Here is a 23510-nt window from a genome sequence, read left to right as displayed (position 1 = left end):
ATCTAGTGGTTAACATGAGACATGACCTCTTCGAGGAATTTGTATTTCTAGAATGACTTACCTATTTTCCTGGCATGATGATAACTCATTGTGATAAATCTGTGTATATACATTTTCTTTTTCTTTTTTTTTAAAGGAAACATTGTGTCAACGTCTATTATTATAAATTTAAATAAATGTAATGTTACAATTAAATTAAATGTATTATAAATGTGTTATTAATAATCTAAATATCTATTCTCATAAGTGACCCCTCTTCCTCTAAATTGCCCTTATTTTTGATATACATATGACATAATAATTTTGCCCAGGAATAAGTGCCTTATAGTTTGATTTACCATTTGTAATGCTTTTGTATAATCTGTAACTGTTTTTATCTTTCGTTTGGCATACGCCTTTTGTATAATGGCATGCAAAAATATTTTTTTTTCAGGGTTGATACATTGTGAAATGTAACTAGTATAATGATATAACATGATTTTCGGCTCACCTTTTTTAATACTCTTTTCATTATTTATGTATTAATTAATTGATTATTATTTATTTTTATTGGATAAAAAAACAATAACACTTTATTTACGGTGTCTTTGTTACCTGTTACATACTTACTGCAGTAATAACTGTAAATTATACATAATCACAAGCAGCTAAACCTGCTTACTATACTTACCCTAAGTAGCCTACGTTTAATTAATATCATTCAGTACGAATGTGTAATTACATTTTAACAAGGCCCACTTAAAGTAAAGCATTACCAAAAAAAAAAAACAGTCAACATTTAATTTTTATTTAAATATAACAGCTTTATATTTTTTGTTATTTTAAATACTGATTCCCTTATCTTACCTTATCGTAGTTAGGCCTATCTCTAATAGGTAAATATTCTGTCGGGTATAAAGAAGGTTCATTGGCAGTGTTGCTTGTCTTTTTAAATGAATGCGCAAAACAATATAGACAATGTGACAACGAGAAGCAAAATTAAAACATAGCAAAGAGAAAAAAGAGGGTTCAATAAAATAATAAAAAATGTAAAACATTGACAAATAAATATATAATAAAAATACTTACAAGTTTTGTGAATTACAAGTCAGTTAAATATTTTTAAAAAGCTTTAAGCTTTTGCTTAGCTATTCAAACGGTAGTTCTCAGCGTTGGTTGACCTGACTGGACGTCGTTACGTCAGTAGATACTGAGCGCTTACGTTTTGCGGCACGGGTGCGCGCACGTCGCTGTCACTCAGAGTTGGTTGTAGGAAATGCGGACACGGCGATGTCAGCAGGGCCGTGTTTATCTCTTCCAGCGATGTGGCCCGATTCCCATTTCAGGGAGGTTTCTTGACTTTCTCAAACGCAATGCACAAGTGCACTCAATGCCAACACTGATACGGATCTGTTTGCGCGCGGATGAGTGGGAACCCAGTGCGGAGCGGCAGTGTTTAGCTAACGTTAACCGTTAGCCCTTCAACACACCACCCTCCACACACAGACCCCTAACCGCACTTTTAGGTTTATCATTTAAACTTTCCTATCGACCCAGAGGCTTATCAACGGCCTGCCTTCCTCGCGCCTTAAATCCGTTCAACGTCGGCGGCGGTGGCGGGGGGTCACGGCAACCGGTGTGGACAGGAGCCCCCCCGGCACGGACGGACAGATCCCTCAGCTGCGGGTGAGTCTGCACACTCTTCTCTATTGTCTTCTCTCAGATGAGACCGATGTGTCAAAACAGATCAACACAGTTAATAACACTATTTTCCTGCGCCGTAAACCGGGAAGTTGAGCTGATCCGCCGCACTGGACACTGTAGGCATGAGCTAGCAAGTTAGCAGGCCAATTTCAGCAACTAAATTAGTACATTACAATTAACTTATAATTTTGTATACATCGTATTTATCACGGAGTGATTGGTGATTCTCGGCATAATTAAGACACGTTTGATGAGAGGCTGTTGAATGACAGATCGGACAGCACGATTATCTGCTATAGATTAAACTTGGCAGTCACAAATCCAGCTAACTTAACGTTACTCCTGCGGGTTAAGTCTCAGGTACCAAATGATCACTTTATGACCTTGCTTGTGTGTCTTATGACTGTAGTCTTCCATTTAAAAGCGTGATGTATTTTTTGTATAGATGTTGGTCTTTTAGAAATGGAGGTTTCCCGGTATCCGGTACCACTGTATTATTGTCCAGTCACCTCACATGTGTGGTTTTAGTCATACTGCGATTGACAGCTCACACGTTTGCACCAATGCCTTTTTAAAAACTGTCCCTGAAAGTTCTTTTGTGTGGTTTGTTTACATCTCATCCCCGGTCCTCACACTTTAGATATTATTAGTCTTGGTCACCCGGAACGAGCACAGTTCATGTGAATGGGTGGAGTAGCATTGTCCAATTCCTGAACGAATTGTTCTTTTGAGCCGGATCTTTTGAACCGATTCACAAAATTAGTTCGAACAATTCATTTACGATTTGGTCTTTTAACCAAAAACAACTGATTGACTGATTCAAATTACTTAAAGAGTATTTGGAGGATTTGACAGATGGGGAAGAAAAAATACATTACTTTAATCAAACAGCATGAATATGACAGATATATGATCGTTTATCTTCACATACGAGTTGGTTGGTTGAATAATAGCTTTAAAATGGTGTAAACCCGTTTTCAGCCAATAGATGTAAATGTTTAGCATTGTCTAATGTAAATGCTAATTTATATTTGGGGACCAAATGACTGTTCTTTTTAAGATTAATTTATGAGCATTTTTAATAACGCCATGTCTTAAACCGAATCTGAATGGTTTTTGCACCTGTCTGAAAACCAGTTTGTGAAAATGAGCAAGACTTCCTATCTCTACCACAGAGGCTTCCTGATGAGTTTTAGAATTTTACAATTAGGTTATTAATAGTTTATTGTGCGATAACTCTTTAGTACACATTACTTTTTAATAGTCATCTGACTTCTGTGAATGTTTTAGAGTTTTACAATTAGGTTATTAATAGTTTATTGTGCGATAACTCTTTAGTACACATTACTTTTTAATAGTCATCTGACTCCTGTGAACGTTTTATCAGCTTTTAGACACCCCATAGTTTGACAATCACACATGGTTTGTGTTTCAAAACCTAGTGAGCTCTCTGCCTAGACAGCATTCGTGCTTTACATTCACAAGCATGTTCGCACTTTCAGCCACGGTGCTTCTGTCAAGGAATCACTTCCTTTTTATCTACTGTCAGCATGTGTACTCGGACACATTTATATATAGATCATACGGAAGTCTATGAGGCAGATCTTAGTGTAAGAGGAAATAGTGGTAACCTGTTCCTTTACACTGTACCTAAACTAGATCTGTAAAGACTTGTGCAGCCCATCATATCACTGTTGTTTGCATCTGTTTAATTAATATTCATTGAGACTTTCTTTGAAACAGCTCAACATTGTCTTTACCAAACAATTGAAAGGTCTTCTGGTCTGAATGTCTCTTACTCTTTAGGATATGCTTAAATACAATGCTTCATGTCACGTGTTGTTACCCTTTATTTATTTTAGTTACCCTTTATTTTAGTTACTAATTTAGATTTAAAACGATAATTAATCTAAACCAATTTATGCTATTTTAATACTTATTCAGCAAGAATGCTGTAAAGACATTTAAATGTTACTAAATATTTATTTCTCAGGATAAATTGCATTTAAAAGAATATTAAATTGACAACAGCATTATTTCAGAATGCAGAAGACATTTAAAAAGCATTTTTAAGAAATCTTACCGACCGACCCCAAACTTTTGAATGGTAGTAGTGTATTCTGGGTTAAAATAATACTCACTGTAGTTCTCTCTAGGATCTACAAGTTAAGCATGCTGTCAGTTACCACATAAAATAAAAACTCATGTCACGGATTGTATAAGCAAACAAGAAATGTGTGGATATTTGCCCCATAGACTTCTATTGTAAGTGCATTTCTCTATACCTTTTTAAAAAATAATATTCCTCAAAGACATGTCATTCTAGAAGTCTTACTTGTAACAAATGGATTATTGATAGATGATAAAACAGATATAGAATAACCAACACAATCTTGTCTAGCTAGTGCGCTTCCCATAATGTTTATGCATTAGGTCAGTAGTCAGGAGAGTCTGCGGTCTTTTGCGGCTGTTCAGACACATGAGCGTTTACACTAGAAAGCAATCCGGTCGAATGCGTTTTCGATTACCTCTGAAAGTGGTCAAAAGTGGACAAGCTCAAAACATTGTAGACCCCGTTTACACCTTTATTTCGAGTCGTCCACTTGTGATCGGATTGACGAAAACGCTTCTTAATACCAGGTTTAAACAGGGCCTTTAAGTTGGATGAGACCAGCTTTGGAAACTATGCTTATTTTCGGGTCTCTTAAACAGTTTTGCCATATTTTTGAACATTTCCATTTTTATGAAATACTATATTTCAGGATAGTTTTTCCTCTCATTTGTTTTAATTGATAAGAGAGAATAGTATCTGACTTGTGATTATTGTGAGAAAGAGACAGTCAAAGGTGATCAGAGATTGTTTTTGGAGCAACACTTGAGTTTAATGCCTTTTAGGTGTGTATGTTATTATTTTAAGGGGAAAAAAAGGGGGGAAATCGTATCTCTGAAGAGCTGTGATATGAGACATGCTCATGGAATTTGACAGAAGATTTATTTGGTTCTTTTTTTATACGTTTGTTAATGTTTTCTCTCTTTTCCTGCCAACTGAGAGTCTTCGTCACATTTAAACACCTGCTTCAATGCAGCCATTCACTTCTCAGACCAAAAGGGGCTTACTCTTTTAATGAAATGACAGCGTTTGTTTTTATTCTTGTATTTCAAGGAATAATAATCACTGACTCTGGTTTTGTCTCTCTTTTGATCAGCTGTATCATTGAGGAGCAGCTATGGCTGAAATCTCCGCCCTCACCCCCTCCCCTCCCAGTATGAGCGACCAATCAGTGCCTGCTCCCTCCAGCCCACAGCCTCTCCCTTCAGAAACTCCCATCCCAAAATCATCTCTCTACGGGGACCGAGCCGTAATGGGAAACCCAATGTTACAGGCAGGTGGAAAAAACTCTTCGTCTTGGGAGCCCACACCTGGCCAAAACAATGCAGCTGCCTCTTCAGCAGCAACAAAGAGTGCTGTTGGACCACCAGTAGAGGTACTAGCGGCTACAGATACAGAGTCTAATGGGAAAAGTGATTTCATTGGCCAAACAGAACGGTACACTGGAGCACAGGGCTCAGAGCAGGAACAGCAGATGCCTCTGTCGCCTGAACTTAATCCCAGTCCTAATCTGTATCCCATCGTTCAAGTGAGCCAGAATTCCAGTCCTGCTCCCCCCATGGACGTTCCTCCTCAGTTTACCCCTCCTCCCGTTCCAGTCTCCAACCCGGCCCCCTCTTCACAAGATTCCTGGCAAACAGAAGCACAAACAGCCCCACTGCCCGAGCCCATCCAAAACCCTGAACCCAACAGTCCCAGCACCGATAAGATGACCCCTGAGCCCCCCTCCACACCCTCCAGGGCCGAACCCCCAGTTGTACTGGTGCAGGAGTCTGGTGGGTCCGTGTTTCTGCCCTCCACGTACAGGCGTCCAGCCCCGGACACGCTCAGCTACCTGGAGTCGGCCAGCCTGATGTCAGGAACTCTGGAGTCTCTGTCAGGGCTCGGCGAGGACGGCAGCTCGGTGGGGTCAGACTCGGAGATCAACGGTCCAGTGAGGCGTACTGATAAATATGGCTTCTTGGGAGGAGCGCAGTACAGTGAGGGAAGGTGGGTGGTTGTGAACCAAATGACACAAAAACACATTCTCATGTAAAGACTAACCACTTCAGATTATAAGAGCATGTCACATATTTCAGCATTTAATGTGTTAAAAAGGGTGTTTTACAGTGTATAAATTCTTCCCTTTCCTGCATATTGAAACTTGCCTCTATTTGCTTTTTGACTGTCAGCTGCATGCTTGTCAACTTACTTCTGATATTAATGTAATATTTGAATCTAATATTGCTTATTATAATTAATGTTACTACTTATATAATTATATTTAAAGTAAACTTGAAACACTGTTGATCATGCTTGGCTGTCAATGTCTTTGCCATTCATCAGCTGGAAAAAATCATTCTGAAAGTGATTCCAATGATATCATTCCTCTTTGTCATTAATATTGTTATAGTTGTGGTGTGGGCTTAGGGTGAATAGGCCTTAAGAGTTGGTGTGTTTGATTCATTTTTATGATTACAAAGAATCAATTTGAAACTTTGATTCAACGATTCATTTTGCATCTTCCCTGCAAATATTACCTGAAGTCTTTGTTTTTCATATACAGTATATTAAAATGTATATATTGAAATGTAAGAAGGTAAATATTGATATCTATTACTGTTTTATATACATTTTATATAAATATTTTTATATCATTATAATTTAATAGTGTTCATTTAGTGCAACACATTGGAAAACAGGAATTAATGATTTTAAACTAGTGTTTTACTGTTTTTAAGCCATTTCCGAAAAAATACATAAAATGTATATTGATTATTGTGAAAGGCAGAAAAAATATTGATCAACCCCAGCACAAGAAGTCCATGAACATACGTTAAGAAAGGATTTGAATTCATGTTGAAACTCATATATTGAAAATACTTCTGTTTGGCTCTACTTGGTTTGATCAATCAGAGTAAGGATTTATAATGAATGAGATTGATAGGGTAATTGCCAGCACCTGATGTGAAGTGTGCTGCTGGGGTATTAATAATTTACGCCTACAGCCGAGAACAGGATGAGCGTTTGGTGCGTTTTTCCTGTGTCCGTCTCTCTCGCTGCTTCTCTGTATCCTTCGTGTGTTTGTTGTAAGTGACTCAGATTGTGCTGAGAGGGCTCGTCTGAGTCAGAGTGCACTGACTGTCTCACTTTTTGTCTCTCTCTTCCCCCGGCTGTCTCTGCTTTATCTCTAGTACTGAGTAATTCAACTTAAAATAGGCGCTAACACTGTCCTTTACGTTTAAACGTTTCCTTTTTTAATTCCGGCTCAGCCTAACTTATTAACCACCACATGCTTTTTCAGCTAGGCTATTTAAAAATGCTCAGTGTGGGTTAGTCTTAAATTAGACTTTCTCATATGCTCAGCGTGCTGTCTGTCAGATTTAGTTCTCTGCTATTTGTGTTTACGAGTTATTGTCTCAGTCAGACACGTTCACAAGTACCTGAATTAGTGTCTAGTCAAGTTACAAGGCTAAACAAATCTCAAAGCCTATTTATTAGTTCACATATTTGCTACAGATTCATTGTTAAAAAACTAAGTTTGTACATTTAACTAATTTACAATTACCGTAGTAAATGATCTAAAAAATATAAATTGTATTATACATTTTTAAAGGTATTAACTTAAATTCAATACATCTAAACAGTGTAGCAATGTTCTGAGATGTTATTTCTTGTCTGTAAGCTACTGACTTGTTCACTATGTTCACAAATTTCTACTTTAGAGACCGAGTGAAGGCTGAGCTTAAGTAAGTTGAGTCATTTTTTTTTTTTACTAGATGGTTTCCTGAATAGTGTAAATATTGGCTCTGTGCTGCAATCTTGTGTTTGAGCATCTTGACAAGCCCCAAATAGCGTGATTTGTTCAATCAGTGGTGTGAGTTTGGGGCGGGACAATTGTTTTTTGGTTTGTCCTTATAAAACTATAATTATTGTTTTTGCAATTCTGTTTAGTGCCGCAGAAATCACACACTTTGACTAAGACCAAAGTCTCAGACACGAGGTGTTCTATCTGTCTGGCATCACTACTTGGCTTGTTCATTTGGTAGATGTTATTTCTTTACAAAGCTACAAAACTGGTAACACTTTGTTTATAAGTGACATGGTTACACATTACTACATGTAGTAATAACAGTAAATTATGCATAATTACAAGTAACTAACCCTAAACCTAACCCTAACCGTAACTAAATTAAGTACATGTATTTAAACTACGTCACCTTCAAATGTAGTGGAACCCAAAAACATTAAAGGGTTAGTTCACCCAAAAATGAAAATTCTGTCAGTAATTACTCACCCTCATGTTGTTCCAACCACGTTCATCTTCGGAACACAAATTAAGATATTTTTGATTAAATCTGAGAGCTGTCTCACTCCTCCATAGGCTTCTAAGGGACTGAAACTTGCTGGCCCAGAAAATGTATTAAAGACATCGTTAATATAGTCCAAGTGACTCCAGTGGCTCAATCCTAAGTTTATAAAGCGACGAGAATACTTTTTGTGCGCAAAACCCCCCCAAAATAACGACTTTATTCCACTATTCATTTCCTTCTCTCTGGGCCTCGAGTTTTTTCACGTAGTGTAACTGCGTAGCGCTTCTGTGTTATACATCACACGCATCACACACATGACCAGCGTCGGCCAATAGTGAGCCTACGTGTGACGTGACGTACAACACAGACGCGCTGCGCTAAAACACTACGTGAACTCACTCGAGGCCCAGAGAGAAGGAAATGAATAGTGGAATAAAGTCGACTCGTTATTGTTTTAATTTTTTTTGAGCACAAAAAGTATTCTTGTCGCTTTATAAACTTAAGATTGAGCCACTGGAGTCACTTGGACTATATTAATGATGTCTTTAATGCATTTTCTGGGCCAGCAAGTTATAGTGTCTTAGAAGCCTATGTAGGAGTGAGACAGCTCTCAGATTTAATCAAAAATATCTTAATTTGTGTTCTGAAGATGAACAAAGGTCTTAAGGGGTTGGAACAACATGAGGGCGAGTAATTACTGACAGAATTTTCATTTTTGGGTGAACTAACCCTTTAATTTACCAATAACTAAAAATGAGCAATTGTCTGTATATTAGATGTCTGTTCTCTCAGATTCAGAGTAAACCATTTAGACTTTGAGCCATTTGTCAAAAGCGCAACATTATCTCAGGGCTTGTGTGGGTGCTTGTAGGTTTATGCGTTGTATGTGGTTTATGTGTTTGTGAATCCCTCTCTCTTGTAGCGAGGCGGAAATCGCTGTGGCAGTGGCGAGACAGAGAGAGATGAAATGGCTGGACATGTTCAGAAACTGGGACAAATGGGTATCCCGGCGCTTTCAAAAGGTCTGTTTCTTATTTAAAGGGTCACAGAAGACATTCCTGACTGGATTAGAAAATACAGTGCTTATGAATGTTGATACAATCTGAGTTATGTTTTCTTTCTGATGCAGGTAAAAATCCGCTGCAGGAAAGGAATCCCTTCCTCTCTCAGAGCTAAAGCCTGGCAGCTGCTTTCCAACAGCCAGGAGCTCCTCGAATCCAATCCTGGAAAGTTTGAGGTATGGTCGGGTTGATACACCTACTGTTCGTATAGACATGGCCCTAAATCAACTTCTCCCAAGTTCATATGCTATTGCTATTTAGGTTTTACTATCAAGGGGCTCCTGACTAAAATTGAACAATTAAAAGACAGACAAATCAGATTATGTATGATGTTTTTACTGTATTACACCATTAAAGGGATAGTTCACTTTGAAATAAAATTTTGGTATGTTTTAGCTTACCTCAAGGGCATCCAAGATGTAGGTGTCTTTTTTTCCGCAGTAGTTTCAATTTTGATATTTTTAGGTCAAACCGTTCTTGTCTGTCAGTCATATAATGCAGGTCGATGGTCACTGTCTCATAGAGCATGCACAGAGTCCAAATTAAAACAATTCCCCATCGTCCAAATTAAACAATTCCCCATCGTAAGTACACATTGATGGCCTAAGACACGAAACGAGCGGTTTGTGTGAGAAAACGAACAGTATATATATCGTTTTTACCTCTTGAACACAGCCACGTCCAAGTGATCTGAGAGCGCGGGCGGGTATAGATATATACACTAGATGTCGCCTTGGCTACTGCGAAACCGTAGCCAAGGCGATATCTAGTGTATATATATGGGGAATTGTTTTAATTTGGACTCTGTGCTTGCTCTTTGAGACAGTGACCATAGACCTGCATTATTTGACTGACAGACAAGAACGGTTTGACCTAAAAATATCAAAATTGAAACTACTGCGGAAAAAAAGACACCTACATCTTGGATGCCCTTGAGGTAAGCTAAAACATACCAAAATTTAATTTCAATGTGAACTATCCCTTTAATTGCATCTGCTAATCATATTGCATATTTCGTACCAGTTCACATTTGACAGTTAAGCTGTGACCACTAACAACATTGTGTTAAACGGGCAAGAAAAATGGCCACAAAACACAACCATTTAGTTGCAATTTGTAACCCTTTCTTTCCTTTTAAATGTTCTTATACTAGCAGTCATGTATATCTTAGTTTAGATGATCAAAACACTAGTTTTTAATGTACAAGCTTTTTTTATTATAGACATATTTGTTCACTTTCCTTTTTTTTGTCTCTTAGGAGTTGGAGCGAGAGCAGGGAGATCCAAAGTGGTTGGACATCATAGAGAAGGACTTGCACAGGCAGTTCCCGTTTCATGAGATGTTTGCTGCTCGGGGAGGACATGGGTAAATTCAGATGAGGGTTTTATCAAGAGAAAGAGTGATGTAAGGCTTTTATTTAGATTGTTACACAATCCTGGAAACTGAAGGAAGGAATTTTTTTTTTTGTGTGTGTGTTTTTGGTTTGCTTTGTGTTTTTTTATATTAGTCTTTATTCACTGCATAGTGCACATATTGATACCAGCACTGACCCTCTCAAGCCCAAGGGATACTTTTTTTTTTTTTACTGTACTGTACACGTCTGCCTGATTTTTGTAACCAATGCCACTTGAAGGCGAGCCTGCAACCTTAGCCGAAAAAAGCGTAACGCCTGTGGTTGGCAGGGAAGAAAACAAGAGGCCGTTTTCTTTTATGGATGTCAATGGAGGAGAGGTTCACTACGCTGAATAAACCGCTTTTGTGAGGAAATCGCTAATAATTTGATGATTTGTCAGCCTATCAGCTAATCTTCAACATGTTTGCTCTTAAACATTGGTTTTGGATTGATCTATTTGCACCGAAAAATGCTGTTTTATAAGAGAAGTCACGGACAATTGCGCGACAGTTATGATTCAGTTTACGCACTTTTCATTTAATTCTATGGTATCCGGAAACAGTGATTGACTGTCGCATAACTCACGAAATAACGAAATTTAATGACGGCAAGGCTGTAATGTGATTGGTTATCAAGGCACACGTGATCCAAGTTTGCCGTTACGCATTTGCCAATGGTAGAGCCATGGACCCTCATATCTCTCAATAATAAGAACATTTCTGCGTCCGAAATCGAATACTTCCCTAATATATAGCATGCGAAAAACAGTACAGCAACAGAGTAGTATGCCCAAATACATAGTATTCAAAAAACAGTAGGTGAAAAGTACCCGGATGACATAAAACTTCCGGCAAGATTCTAAAGTGCGCATATGGACACTTTACTTCCCCATCAGGCCATGAGAGAGGATTTATGAAAGGAAGTGAAGTGACGCAACTGACTCTGGTAGGTCACGTGACACAGTGACAACATGGTGGATGTAGTACGTCTGAATTTCATTCATACTACATACATTCATACTATATAGAATTTAGTTTTTCAACAGTCATGAAAATAAATTCAAATGTAGTACCCACTCAAAAAGCACGCAGTTTCGGATGCAGTGCATCTCTGTTCCACAAGGTGGCAACACTGGCCCGGGTAAAGTAATACAAAGACATTTTTATCGGTCATAACTTCTGGAGAAAAACAGCGCAGACACTGGACAAAGATGAAACTTTCTTGAGTGCATGTGTCTCTGCCCCTATCAAATGGGAGTATACTTTAAAAGGCTACGTGTTCGACTGTATGCATACACTAGCATTTGCGTTAGAAAACAAAAACAAATTATACTTTGGGCTTTAGTTTTATACTTCCTCACACTTTCACATCTCTCCTCTGCTCTGTTGTTTCTCAGTTCATCTATTATATGTTGGGGAATATATCTATGCCAAGCAGATAATATATTACCCAATTCAAACAGTTCATTTTAAAAGGGGGGAAGAAAGGATTATTATTAATTGATTATATTATATCTAATAATAATAAGATATTTATTTTTGTGATGTGAACAATAATGTGATGAAGCATGTTGTGTTTTGATTGTTTAAACTTTAATAATAATAATAATTTATATTATTATTAATTATTTTAAAACAATTGTCAGAAGTTTTATGTGTGTGTGTGTGTGTGTGTGTGTGTGTGTGTGTGTGTGTGTGTGTGTGTGTGTGTGTGTGTGTGTGTGTGTTCAGGCAGCAGGACCTGTTCCGTATACTGAAAGCCTACACAATCTACCGGCCGGATGAAGGCTACTGTCAGGCCCAGGCACCAGTGGCGGCAGTGCTGCTCATGCACATGCCCGCTGAGGTAAGACAGAGTTGAACAAAGCTCAGTCTGGGTTACTGTTCTTGGCTGATTTTCTTTAAAAGGACAGGATGAAGATAATATGACTAGAGTAATATTACAGGATATAACCCTGTCACCATCTTCACTGTTATTTTGTTCTAGCAAGCCTTCTGGTGTCTTGTGCAAATCTGTGAGAAGTTTTTGCCTGGCTACTACAGTGCTGGGTTGGTGAGTAACAAAAAGAGACTCTTACTAGGACCACAGAGGAGAGTTTTTATTTTTTATAAACTCCTCTTTCTTCTCCTCTCCTGTCCATCAGGAGGCTATCCAACTGGACGGAGAGATTTTTTTCTCTCTTCTGAGGAGAGTGTGTCCCATGGCTTACCGTCACCTGAAGAAATTTAAGATCGACCCCATCTTGTACATGACGGAGTGGTTTATGTGCATTTTCTCCCGTACGCTGCCTTGGTCTTGTGTCCTGCGTGTCTGGGACATGTTCTTCTGTGAAGGTCAGTCATACACATTTCAGCAGTCATTACTCCAGTCTTCAGAGTCACATGATCCTTCAGAAATCATTCTGATATGCTGATTTGGTGCTCAAGAAACATTTCTTATTATCAGAATAAGAGCGTATTTAAGCATTTTTTTAATGTTGTTTGTCAGGAGTGAAGATCGTGTTCCGGGTGGGTTTGGTGCTACTTAAGCAGATTCTGGGGTCTGTGGATAAGCTCCGTGAGGTGCAGGGCATGTACGAGACCATGGAGCGACTAAGGAACATCGCACCTGAAAGCATTAAGGAGGAAGTTCTGGTGCAAGAGGTGTGCACACAAACTCACTCTTCCAAGAAAGCTCTCAATAGAGAAGTAGCAGTGCAGTACGCTGTGTCCTTTCTCATACTCTCTGCTCTGTTTTCAGGTGGTCTCTCTGTCTGTGACGGAGGCCCTGATCGAGAGGGAGTGCAGCATTCAGGTGCGTAAGTGGCGGGAATCTCGTGGAGAGTTGACCCACCAACCGAATCGTCGTTTGCATGGTACACGGGCCATCTTCGAGCAGAAACACCGGGCCGCTGCGATCAGCTCTGGCGGCAGCCTGTCATTTCTGGGTGGTCATATCCCTCCCCCCGGACCCTTGCGTGCGTCATCAAGCCTCCTGTCACTTCCTGGTCTTAGAAAGTCCAAGATGCCATTTCATTCACAGAATAAGAAGAGCTCCACCTCTGGCAGCTTGGGCCAGGATATCGTCCCAATGCAGCCACTTGGGGGCAGCGCCAGTGCAGTAGCCTCAAAACCTCCAGTGCCATCTGCCTCTAATGCTGGAGCCGGTGGGCGTCCCCCGGCACCGCATGGGCCCAGTCCTCTAGCTACAACATCTACTACTACCACGCCACCGGCTCCAACCGCACACGCGTCCAGTGCGCACATGCTCCAGCCGTCGCCTAAAGTTGTCTCTGAACAAATCACCCCCACCATCCCATCACCCACCGCAAACAACTCACCGTTACCCCCGGCCTCAGATACTCCAAAAACGGCAGTAGAGGAAGACGGGAAAAAGAAAAAGAAAACCAAGGAGGACAAAAGACGGGAGAAAGAGGAGGAGAAGCTAAAATCGCGGGAGAAGAAAGATAAGGACAAGAACGAGAAGGAAAGGCTGAAGAAGGAGAAGGAGAAAGCCGAGAAGGAGAAAAAAAAGGAGAAGGGGGGTAAGAAAAAAGACAAAGGGGGAGGAGGAGAGACGGAGGAGAAGAATGGAGCCGCAGCGGCGAAAGATTTGGCCTAATTCGGCCCCGTCGTTCCTTCAACAAGAAGAGGACTAGGAATCGAGATGGCTATAGACTGGTGAAAAGAGACAAAAAGGGAAAGCGAACAATGTCCTGTAACGTCCATTTCATCTCAAGTACTCATTTCACAAGGATAACTGGATCTCTGCCCCTGCCCCACGTCTCTCATCTCGTCTGCACAGCGCTTTCACCCAATGCTACAACAGGAAGCGGCTCTTACTCAGCTTTTTATTCTTTTTTTGTTCTTTTTTTTTGGAAGTTGGATACCTGATTGATGAGATCAGCTGGATAATTAGTTGTCAATTCTAGTGTACTGGGTGCCATGGTGTACATACAGTAGACCTCTAGCGCCATTTGTGCCAGTCCAACCACACAATCCCCCTCTGTCCGTCACCCGAGAGGTGTCTCAACCAGAATACCTAAATAAAACATTTCTGCAGCGCGAAAAGCGCAGCAGTGTCTAGTAATAAGTTATGTTTTTAGTGTTCTGGAGGACCTATTTATTCATCGTACTGTTGCTTGTTAGTGTGTGTTCTTGTATGTCTGTGCCTTGGCAGTGTAGTGAATTGTGTCAGTCTCGTGCAGCACACGGGTCTTGTCTTTCTTCTCTCTTTTCAGTCTCCTTTCAAAAGAGCTTTTTGTTCCTGTTGCGCTCTGGTAGGAGGAACTAATAACAGAGGGAAAGGTGTGTTCTCTTTCAAAACTGTGGAAAGAGACACTTTTAACTATCCATTTAACAAAAGTTTGAATATCCGAATTAACATAATTACTAAGAGGAAATCAAACCTGTTCTTGGTGAGTGTGCTTGTGTATCTCCGCTCAAAGACTGCAAACTCGTTAGATCTCATCATGTCAGCCTCACCAAATATTTCCTCTTGCCGCAGATGAGCTTATTTATTTCTTTGTTTCTCTTTTCAAACAAATTGCATCACATAAACTGCAGTAAAGGTTAAAAATTCTGCCAAGCGTGTAGATCCACTCCAGATATCTGTGTGGTTTGATGTTAATTATCTTGATGTTGATATGGATGTAGAGTTCAGACTACGATTTTAATAAATTCATGCACTGAGGACTTGATTTTCAGCACTAACCTTGATGGGTTCATTAATATAGGGCACTCTCTAATCCAGTTCACATGACTCCTTTAGTCTGCGCCTTGTCGGATGGGAAGGTTTTGGTGCAGCATTGTAGCATTAACCTTTGACCTTTGAAGTTTTCGGCCTCAGGCTGTTTTGATGTATAAACTATTAATTTAATCGGATGAAACCATGTAATATCTATTACGGCTATTATTAGTCTTATTTTGGATTAGATTTTTTTATTTTTCTATGCAAGTAAATGGAGGCCTGGTAGACTGGAATGGCAGTGATCTTTATTTTAGGAGAGTGTTGTATTTAATCACAGGATTTATTTTTTTTTCTTTTATTTTCATGCGCTGAAAATTATTTTTGCACATTTTTCTCCCAACATCCTGGAGAACAAAACCAAGCAGTTGTTATTTATTTTAGACATTTTATAATCACTAGCTTGTCTAATTTTACTGCAGTATTTGTTTCATGAGAGATGATTTCATACTGATTATTATTTTGTTCTGATCTTTTTTTTTTTATTATTATTATTATATGTCCCATTGAAGGGGGAAATGATCCCAAAGAGTTGTGAAAGAAAAGGAATGGATCAATAAAATGTGTGCGAGGCATTTCTGTGGTAATTAAATGTTAAATATTGTCCTTAACAAAACTTTAACTCGAGAAGTGTTACTCTTGATGAACACTGGTGAACTGAACTCCACCATAATCCACTGACCCCTCAGTATTATGAATTATTCTGATACATTCACTAGGTGATTGGACCATGCTTATGCTTTTAGGGCTCCTACTCAGTATATAATATTTTCTGTCAAGACAGAAGAAACCTGATGTGGTTTCTGGGTTGCAATTTGGTAGCCAATACTCTGTCAATGTTTTAATGGTGTCTCCTGTGTGTTTACTGGACTCGTTGCATCGTTCAGTTCCAACTGCAGGGGATCAACCCTCCTCCTCACCTAGAAGTGGTGCCCTTACTGACCTCAGTGGTCATTGCTTCCTCTAAAGGCACTGCTGTTCAAATGAAAAGCAAGCCAATTATGTCTATGCAAACTTCGTTCCTAACTGTTTGCACAATGTAGATGTTGACATTTATGTTGTGGCCACCAGGGACCTCCTCCTTCACTGTTGACACGAGCACTGGATCTGCTGAAAGTGGAGTGTGATGTCCATGGCCTGTTACTTTCAGATAACCTGGGTGATCTAGATTAAGGTGTTTAATTATTCTTAATAATTGCTCTAAGTTCTAAGCACTGGCATAAATCTGGTGTTGCACCTGTCAGGCCATCTTCACTAACACCATCCTGTCTGTATTGCCAACCAAGGGTACAACCGGTGGACTTAAAATGGTTCAGACCCTGTGCTCACCAGTAATGAATGAAAGGCCACCCAGTGTTGGTTTACTAACACTCTGAGACAGTTGGGACTGGGTGTAAAGTAGTTTGACTTGTCTTATGGATTTCTGCATTGGTAAATACGATGCATTGGTAAATACAATGATTTCTGCATTGGTAAATATGCATTGGTAAATTAATTTTAAGCATTTTCATTTTAGTGTTTGTTTAGGTTAGTAGGCTACTCTCATTCTGTCCTTTGTATGTCTCATACTTGTTTTTAAGTTTACATGAAACCATTTACAGTTGAGAATGAAATAAATTCATAGATGAAGACAGCTGTTCTAAAACTGCTGAAGAGGAAGTTCACAGTGTATTTAATAATTAATTACAGGTGTGATGAATAATAAATAATATATTAAAATCTCCCTCAAGAGTGTTTTTTTTTTATTTATGTTATGAGTTATTTCAAGTGTCATTTAACTATTTTGATACAATTAATTAGTCACCATTCGACAAAATTTACATCACGTGGATCGGGAGACGGCGACAAAGGATTATTTTTTTCATTTGAGGGTGTTGGGGCTGTTTAATCGAAAGTTTCAGTTTATTCAATGAGAAATCTATTGCAATTTCTTGTATATGTTAACCTTATGTGGGAATGTACATTAAGTACTTTTACTCAGATCGCACTTGACTCCAGAACGGCGCAAATTTTTGAGGTGAGGCATTTTTACCTAAATCGTCATTATTGTCGTTCAAAACTTTTTTTTTTTTTTTTTTTGTTGTCTGTGGAAGGAAGAGAAAGTGTTTGTTTCGGTCAAATGAGGGTAAGAGAGATAGATTCCAACAATAATTGATTCGAAAGGTTGATAATTCTGAAAGAAAAATCGTCATAAATCTATCTGTCCTGGCTCTGAGCGAGCTCGTGAGGCTCCGCCCCCTGGGCCGGCAGCAGCAATTCATTTGCATTTAAAGGGCACACACTAAAACAGCGCATTTTTCTGAGCCCCAAAAGATGACAATTTAAACATGCTGTAAAAAATTATCTGTTGGGTATTTTGAGCTAAAACTTCACATACATACTCTAGGGACATCAGAGACTTATTTTGCATCTTGTGAAAAGAGTCATAATAGGTGCCCTTTAAAAAAAACTACAGAACATGGTGGATATGCGCGACCGACAGAGGTTTCGTTAAAAGGTTTGAGTGACTAATTAAAGTTTAACCTGATAAAAAAAAAAAATAATGATTTAATGTTATCTGTGTTATATTTCATCTGCAATAACAATGTGGACTTTTATGAATATATATGTTTGGCCATTAACTTTTAAATGCATCATTATGCATTAATATGAGGAGAGTTCTCCGCGACTGCAGATCAACGTGCTACTGCATTTCTCTCCGATATGGTAGGACGTGAAATAAAATTAAACGTGGAGGATTTTAACTGTGAAAAGATGATTGACAGGCCAGTTTACTGTGACAGGATGCAACAGAGAGCAACCATTAAAGACACAATTGTATGACGTGTTAGTATGTCCCAAAGCTTGTCTACTTTTTTTGCTACACACTCAAAAGTAGGCTATCTACTTTTTCTTCACAAAAAGAGTACATACTTTTAGGGCATAGTATAAGTAAATTGAGACACAGCAAGTGTATTGCAACTATGAAAGCCAGCAAACGAGCCGGGTCAAAGATCGCAGATTCTACCCGACCTAAAAATCCTTGGCATCCATAGTAAAGCTCTATGAGCAGACGCACATTAAAACGCGGATAAATCAGCTCATCAACACACAGAGGCTCGATGTCTTGTATTGTGAATTGCACTCATTTGTATTGCGTCCTCAATCTGACAACCCGCGTGAGCGTTAAGTCTGAGGAGGAGGGGGCGGGGGAACAACACTCTCCCAATATTTTGAATTTGGACTGCAGTACCCATTTCAACCACTAGCTGTCAATTTTACATACTGCACCTTTAAGAAAAGAAGACTAGTACCAAATTTGGGTTATTTGGCTTGTAACAATAGCAGAATCGTTTTTGGTAATAAATAGAACCCTTATAATAAGGTTCCATAAAGAACAATGCTTTGAAAGTGCTATACCTTAATGGTCATAAATAACCTTTTTAATAATAGTTTATTTTCAGCAATATTAGTATCTTCATATTATTCATATTAGTGTTATTAACTTTATTTTTATATATTATGTATTGACATTTTTTTTTTTTTTTGTCCTCTATCTGCCTGGTCTTTATAATATTTTGTTGCCTCTGTTTGGGTTTTACATATTAAAAAAGGATGTTGTGTCAATTAGGTACTTCTACTTTTGATTGACATGGCAAACTGTAGCAAAAACATGATACAGATGTAATGAAGTTCCAGTGAAATATCTTTACAATGCTCTCTATATATGATGTCTTTACGTCCTTCATTATGTGTGTATTCTGAGTGACAATTTCTCTCTGCAGACGATGAGGTTATGATACGGGACAGCACCTGAAATACACAATTGAGTTAAGAGTTAAAGTTTGTCTCTTCCAATTGATTATGTAAAAACAGTTATATTTATGAAGGCCAAAATTAGCAAAAATGGTGTTAAAAGGAAAAAGTGATATAAAGTCATGATAGCTTTGATGATTTCTTTTGACTGGGTGTTTAGGCATAAAGTAATAATGAAAAATTCTAACAATATGGATCATAAATTCAATATCTCTTACTTTGTGGAGAAGAGAAGATGAGTGTCCCTAATTGAGCAGAGCTGCTCACACTTACATGTTCTGTTAAACTAAAAAGAGAAAAAGACATAATTGATAGGAAACTAGTCACAATTTTTAAAATGAAAATGTATAGACATTTTAAGAAATAAATAATTTACCTGTTGAGAGTTTGTTGACAGCCTGTGTAGTTGTACAGCTGCATGAGCTCCAGAAAACCAGTAGTGAGGTGGCTTTGACAGTTACAGATTTGAAAAACAAAAAGGCGGGAATAAAGAACCCTAAACTTTTACACAAAGAACCATTTCAGAACATGGTTCTTCAGGATGATACAGTTCTAAATAGAACTGTTACTACGCGTAAAGAACCATGTGTAGGGGAGAGCAGGGCACAACCTAACACATTTTGACTTTCTCAGTTTGTGTAAATCCACTTGGGGTTCAGGGAATTTCTTTTCCACATTAATTTCACACATGTCTAGTACAATTATGTGGTTTTGTTTCTTTAATACAGTGTATATTTTGTCTTGATTTACCCTGAAAGAATGGATGTAAAATGTGACAACATGCCCCATAGATAGGTGTTGTAACATGTGAGGGGCACATTGTAACATGATCATATGACAGATTCAAATGTTACCTGATCTAATAAAAAAAATATACAAGACAAACTAAAATATTTTAGCAATAAAATACAATCATTAACTTTTTCATATAAAATAATGAGATTTTTTAATAATAAAAAATAAACACATTTTTGAGTTTGACAACAAAACCCCCGCAAAACACAGCTATACAGCATAGATCAAAACAATAATGATTAATAATTTCTGAACATTGACTTTCAGTCTTAATTCATCTATTTCTCATGGCTTCTCAATAGATTTTATAAATGTATAGAATAGCATAGTTCTAATAGGGTTGTGCCCCTGCACCTGCGCAACTAATTTAAACCCTGCTAGTGTCTTCTGCTGGTTAAATAACAGATGAGATTAAAATAATATCAGATTTGTCGAATTTTAAATTAACACAAAAACAGAGATGAAAAATCAACTTCAGTGAGAAATTTACTTTTGCTATGGTTAAATAAATGTTCAGTGATTTCTTACAAAGATTTTTTAATAAAAAAAATAAAATAAATATATATATATATATTTCTCTATTTAGTGTTGATATGGCAACTAGTAAATACACCAAGTTTTGCCATGCAAGCATGTGTGGAAAGTTTTAAACCATGTGTGTTACAACTTGCCCCGCTCACCCCATGTATGAATGTGTGTAGCCTATATGAATGTAATCTGGATTTACTACATTCGCCATGTTTTTCAGTATAGATATAGTTGGATATAAAAATCTACGGAGTTTGTTAAACATGCTTTAAACACCAACATTTCTTTAAGCTCTTAATGTCCATTAATGAGCTTGTCTTTTGTTCATACTTGTTAATATTTTAAATTACATTTTTGTAGTAGACTGTTCAGATTATAGTCTTTTGGTGCTGACCAGCATATAGTATAGTTCAAGAAAGAATAAAGTCTACATTGAATCCACAAACACTCTGATCAACCTAAACATAACAGTTGTAATGGGGAGAAAACATATCAGTGAATCTATAATAAAATAATGTTATGATCCTGCATTCCTTTGGTTCTGAACTAAAATTCTCCATTTCAGTCCCTTGTGAAGATTGCTGTTGATGTGAGGGAAGAACGTTTGTAACAATCTAAACCTGAAACATACTAAACTTTGTTATTTTGAATAGTGTACAAATCTGTCTGTGGCCACGTTTCTGAATGAATAAAAAAGGAAGACACAAAAATACTTGGGGAATTGATCTGTCATTTTGATATTTCAAATAAGCAATTATTTGGTTTAGCTACTAATAACATGCCCTTATATGGTACTTCATTTAGAATCAATGACTTTCACCTGTGTTATATTGACTGAGTAAATTGGCAGGTGCAGAGAAAAATGATGCTTGTCACGAGAGAGGTGGAGCCATTCTGATTGACATCTGCATAAATTTGGATGGTAGCACCCTAACGTGTCATTGAAACAAGCTTGGCAATAATGGGGTTTTGGCAGGTTGGATTTGGATTGGTGTTGATTCTTGCACTTGGATTTTCTGAAGCACAATGGAAAGCAGGAGCAGCAGATAATCAGAGTCCAAGCGAGTTTAAGCCTGGAACATTAGCTCAAGCTTCTCGACAGGCTGATTCCAGGATGTCTTTGGTTCCCAGTAACACAGTATTTGCACCACAAAGGTTTCCCGCTCAGTTTCCTGTCCAGACACCAGTCAGGACTGACTTTGGGAAGTCTTCTCAAGATCTTATGGGTGTTCAATTAAAAGAGCTGTTGCAGGGTCCAGTGGCGAAACTGACGTGGCGCTTTCCAAGTCTACCAGAGGAGCCACAGCAGCCAGACGTTCCTTTTGACTTGCCTTTTCCTGTTCCTGCCAACAGTGTAGCTGCTCAGTGTGGAGAGAATTCACTATATGTGGAAGTGATGACGGACTTCTTTGGGACTGGGCACCCAGTGTTGTCCTCTGGCTTTACACTGGGAGGCTGTACTGCAACTGGAGAGGATTCTTCTGCTCAAGTGCTGATCTTTGAGTCTGAACTGCATGGATGTAGCAGCACATCAATGGTAAGGTTCTGTTGTGACAATCATAGGTATTCTGAACCGTCCATGTGACTGTTCTTCTATTAACCTTTCTGTTTAGGTGACTGAGGATGAGCTTGTTTATAAGTTCAACATTATCTACACCCCACAAGAGGCATCATATGGTAGTCCTATTGTCAGGAGCAGTGTTGCGGTGGTTGGTATCGAGTGTCATTATCCAAGGTAAGATTTCAGTTAACTCAGGATTGCAGAATATGCTATAATTTGCACTAAAAGGGGATTGATTGTTATACCTTGACAGAGTGCTTGATGTGAGCAGTGATGCCTTAATGCCCACTTGGATCCCATATGCCTCAACTAAGGTTGCAGAGGAAGTCTTTGTCTTCTCCCTCAAGCTCATGACTGGTTGGTGTAGGCCAAACAGATTTCTAGTATGCTTGTGAATCATCTGTTAAGACTTCTTTTTTTTCTCTCTCTCTGCAGATGACTGGAGATTTGAGAGACCTTCTAACCAGTACTTCCTGGGTGACATGATAAATCTTGAAGCATCAGTGGGTTTGTACAGCCATGTTCCCGTCCGTGTGTTTGTGGACCGCTGCGTGGCTACTGCAGTCCCTGATGTTGCTTCTGTCCCCAGATACTCCTTTATTGAGAATAATGGGTAAGAGGTGCTACCTCATGTTTCCCAGCTTCCAGAAGGGTTGCGTGACTTCTAACTGTGTTCTGTTCACAGGTGCCTGGTTGATGCCAAGCTCACAGGCTCCACGTCTCACTTTATGCCCCGGACTCAAGGTGATAAGCTAGGGTTTCAGCTAGAGGCGTTCAGGTTCCAGCAAGCAGACAGTGGGCTGGTATGTATGTCTTGTAATTGTGACCATTTGTATGATATGCTGCCATGGTGTACAAACAATTGTCTCTGCAGGTCTACATCACATGCATTTTGAAGGTGGCAACCTCTCCAAGTTCTGAACAGAAAGCTTGTTCATTCTCTGCTAATGGGTATGTTGCCTGCTAGATAAGTGTACAGGTAATTAGTTGCTTTAACTTAATTGAGGTTGTTTTCTTTTTCAGGTGGGTGTCTGCAGATGGTTCTGACCAGGTGTGTGGCTGCTGTGACACCACTTGTAGCATCAGAAGTGGAAGTGATCAACTGCTTACAGGTTTGGTTTAACTCGGCTATCTTGTTGTTGTCATGCATGGCTTTAGTCTCACTATTCATTTGTTCCTCAGATCCACGCTGGGAAAGAGCATCTGTCGGCCCCATTGACGTTAAAGAATATGGCTATGGCCAAAAATAACTGAATGTCATGTGACTTCTGGTGATTAATAAATTTTTTATATAATATGTTGTAATGTCTTTGTTTTTACTTGCACAAATACTACACTCAAACATATTTATTCAGTTTACTTTGTTTCTGTTCAGACTATGTATTGCTACTGACTTACAAAGCCCTAAACGGCTTAGCTCCAGTCTATTTAACGGATCTTCTATCACCCTATAATCCATCACGCTTCTTAAGATCACTAAATTCAAGGCTTTTGGTCATACCTAGGATATCCAGAACCACCAAAGGAGGGAGAGCATTTTCACATTTGGCTCCAAAAACTCTGGAAT

At 38.7% G+C, this 23510-nt stretch overlaps 2 protein-coding genes across 3 annotated transcripts; both read left to right on the top strand.

The window, feature by feature from the left end:
• Positions 1 to 1223: 1223 nt before the first annotated feature.
• tbc1d10b (TBC1 domain family, member 10b) lies at positions 1224 to 16987 on the top strand. Of its 2 annotated transcripts, XM_082138608.1 has the most exons (11): positions 1224 to 1665; positions 4890 to 5782; positions 7498 to 7521; positions 9008 to 9107; positions 9215 to 9322; positions 10405 to 10511; positions 12270 to 12384; positions 12526 to 12591; positions 12683 to 12872; positions 13027 to 13181; positions 13279 to 16987. In XM_082138608.1, the coding sequence occupies exons 2-11, from the start codon at positions 4911 to 4913 to the stop codon at positions 14137 to 14139; spliced, it is 2598 nt and encodes an 865-aa protein (XP_081994734.1). In that variant the 5' UTR covers positions 1224 to 1665; positions 4890 to 4910; the 3' UTR covers positions 14140 to 16987. The 2 variants fall into 2 exon arrangements, with proteins under 2 accessions (XP_081994734.1, XP_081994735.1); XM_082138609.1 differs by lacking the exon at positions 7498 to 7521.
• A 3566-nt stretch (positions 16988 to 20553) lies between these two features.
• Positions 20554 to 23232, top strand: LOC309475970 (zona pellucida sperm-binding protein 3-like). The gene is made up of 8 exons (XM_082139004.1): positions 20554 to 21919; positions 21996 to 22117; positions 22197 to 22300; positions 22379 to 22556; positions 22629 to 22746; positions 22818 to 22894; positions 22967 to 23055; positions 23126 to 23232. The coding sequence occupies exons 1-8, from the start codon at positions 21344 to 21346 to the stop codon at positions 23191 to 23193; spliced, it is 1332 nt and encodes a 443-aa protein (XP_081995130.1). The 5' UTR covers positions 20554 to 21343; the 3' UTR covers positions 23194 to 23232.
• Positions 23233 to 23510: the final 278 nt, after the last annotated feature.

This window comes from Leuciscus leuciscus, assembly GCF_965113295.1.
Source record: "Leuciscus leuciscus genome assembly, chromosome: 1".
NCBI lineage: Eukaryota > Metazoa > Chordata > Actinopteri > Cypriniformes > Leuciscidae > Leuciscus > Leuciscus leuciscus.
This window is presented reverse-complemented; position numbering and strand designations above follow the sequence as displayed.

Bases quoted from the DNA above. Each gene is read 5' to 3' on its own strand.
- LOC309475970 (XM_082139004.1), top strand. From the start codon at position 21,344: ATGGGGTTTTGGCAGGTTGGATTTGGATTGGTGTTGATTCTTGCACTT. The intron at 22,301-22,378 runs GTTGGTGTAGGC...CTCTCTCTGCAG, and splicing joins CTCCCTCAAGCTCATGACTG to ATGACTGGAGATTTGAGAGA. The intron at 22,557-22,628 runs GTAAGAGGTGCT...TTCTGTTCACAG, and splicing joins TCCTTTATTGAGAATAATGG to GTGCCTGGTTGATGCCAAGC.
- tbc1d10b (XM_082138608.1), top strand. From the start codon at position 4,911: ATGGCTGAAATCTCCGCCCTCACCCCCTCCCCTCCCAGTATGAGCGAC. The intron at 7,522-9,007 runs GTAAGTTGAGTC...TCTCTCTTGTAG, and splicing joins CGAGTGAAGGCTGAGCTTAA to CGAGGCGGAAATCGCTGTGG. The intron at 9,108-9,214 runs GTCTGTTTCTTA...TTTCTGATGCAG, and splicing joins TATCCCGGCGCTTTCAAAAG to GTAAAAATCCGCTGCAGGAA.